The sequence below is a fragment of the Orycteropus afer genome, unplaced genomic scaffold (assembly GCF_000298275.1).
Source record: "Orycteropus afer afer isolate SDZICR_OR568_19922 unplaced genomic scaffold, OryAfe1.0 scaffold00038, whole genome shotgun sequence".
Classification (NCBI taxonomy): domain Eukaryota; kingdom Metazoa; phylum Chordata; class Mammalia; order Tubulidentata; family Orycteropodidae; genus Orycteropus; species Orycteropus afer.
In genome coordinates this window covers 13,770,917-13,772,461 of record NW_006921625.1, presented here as the reverse complement: position 1 = coordinate 13,772,461, position 1,545 = coordinate 13,770,917, and the positions used below count along the sequence as shown (strand labels likewise).

The 1,545-nt window shown below is 59.7% G+C and overlaps 1 protein-coding gene across 1 annotated transcript in view; it reads right to left on the bottom strand.

Moving 5' to 3' along the window:
• Positions 1-1,475, bottom strand: part of SFXN4 (sideroflexin 4) — a 24,661-nt gene extending 23,186 nt beyond the window's left edge. Inside the window, exons 1-3 of the mRNA XM_042780413.1 lie at positions 1,459-1,475; positions 1,096-1,322; positions 92-237 (exon numbers count right to left, since the gene is read on the bottom strand). Of these exons, the coding sequence (XP_042636347.1) occupies positions 92-237; positions 1,096-1,322; positions 1,459-1,475 (390 nt within the window). The remainder of the gene's footprint in view (positions 1-91; positions 238-1,095; positions 1,323-1,458) is intronic.
• Between the last annotated feature and the right edge of the window lie 70 nt (positions 1,476-1,545).

The following is a 1,545-nucleotide window of genomic DNA, read 5'->3' as shown; positions in this document are numbered from 1 at the left end:
AAGCAAGTACCTTCCAGGAGGCCTCAGAAACTGTTTCCTTGCCTCCTTCAAGTTGTTTAAGGCTTAACTCTACAAATAAAGACCCGGGCACCCAGCGAGGGCTCAATACTGCAGCCAGGGTCCCAGGTGGAGGAAGCAGCTGGGCCGCTGCAACAGGCCCCCACCTGCACATCTCTGGCTTTGTGTCCTGGCTCTCAGGGACAGGTTGGACGCCCTGCCGCTTCTCAATTTTGTCACCTAAAAATAGGCAAGGACCTGAATGAGAACACCCTTGGCTTGTGCTAATAGGAGGCCGCTACCCTGTGCCCATGGGACACCTAAAATGAGGCTGGGCCCAACTGGGAGGTGCCAGGCCTAGGTGAAAATGCACACGGGATTTTGAAGCCTTCCTACAGAAAAAATACAAAATATCTCAGTAATTTTTTTATTACATGGTGAAATATTTCAGATCTACTGGGTTAAATACAAGATACAGTGAAACCTGAGAGCCAGAACACTAGGGGACTGCCTAGTTTTTCCAGGTCTCGAAAGTTTTCCGCCTTTGACAGGGTGCAATCTTAACACTTTTCTATCCTTAGTGCAAAATATCTGCATATTCCTTCTCCGACAAGTTTCTGCCTTACTCTGGTTCCGGCTTTCCCAGGTTTTACTTTACTAAAATTCATTCCACCTGTTTCTTTCTACCTTTTTGAATGCAGCTCAAGAGTTTTAAATCACTCCTGCGGCTTACATCTATTTCTATTGGACAGCGCTGCCTTAGACACTGCGGGGAGGTGAGACCCCTCACTTGGGTAAATGGGCTGCTACTACCTAAGGGGCCCCTTGCTCTCGGGGCGCTGAACCAACCAAGGTGAGTAGGCTGGTCCAACTGTCGCTCAGGATCAGCTTACAGACACCTGCGAAGGAGGGACTCCCTTCCCAGGGCGGGCTGAGGGTAACTCTTTGGTGACCCTGCTGCCCCGGCCAGTCCGAGGCAATGACCCCGGTGACTGCGTGGCCATCCGCTCCGGGGCCTGGTAAAGCCGCTAGCTTCAGGTGCGGCTGGTGGCCGGGCGCACTGCAAGCCCATCTCCGGTGGGAGGAAACCCAGCGCACAGGGGGCCACGTGACCGGCGCAAGGTCGCGGAGCCCGGGTGCGCAGCTCCGGGCGCCCCCTGCCCCGATTCCCCGCGGCACGGCCCCCGCCCCGCCCCCAGTCCCGCGGCCCCGCCCCGGGCCGTACTTGGCGATCGCTGATCCAGAAGCGCACGTTGGGCTCCATGAGGGCGGCGCTGCGCTCTCGGCGCCGCGGGCTCCGCGCTGCCTCCTCCTCTTCCGGGGACCTGCGTGCCAGCGGGGGGAGCGGCGGCAGCAGACGGCACGCGCTGGGGAGGAGCCGGCGGCGCGCCCCGCCCCTGCTGCCCCGTTCCGGGTCCCAATCGGCAACCGCCCCAGCCCACCCCGCCTCGCCTGGGTGACCTGCTCCCGTCCGCCATTTCCGCTCGGGGGTCGCCACCACCGCCGCCTCCAGGTTGCAGGCCTAGTGCTGCCCTCCTTCTCCGCCCT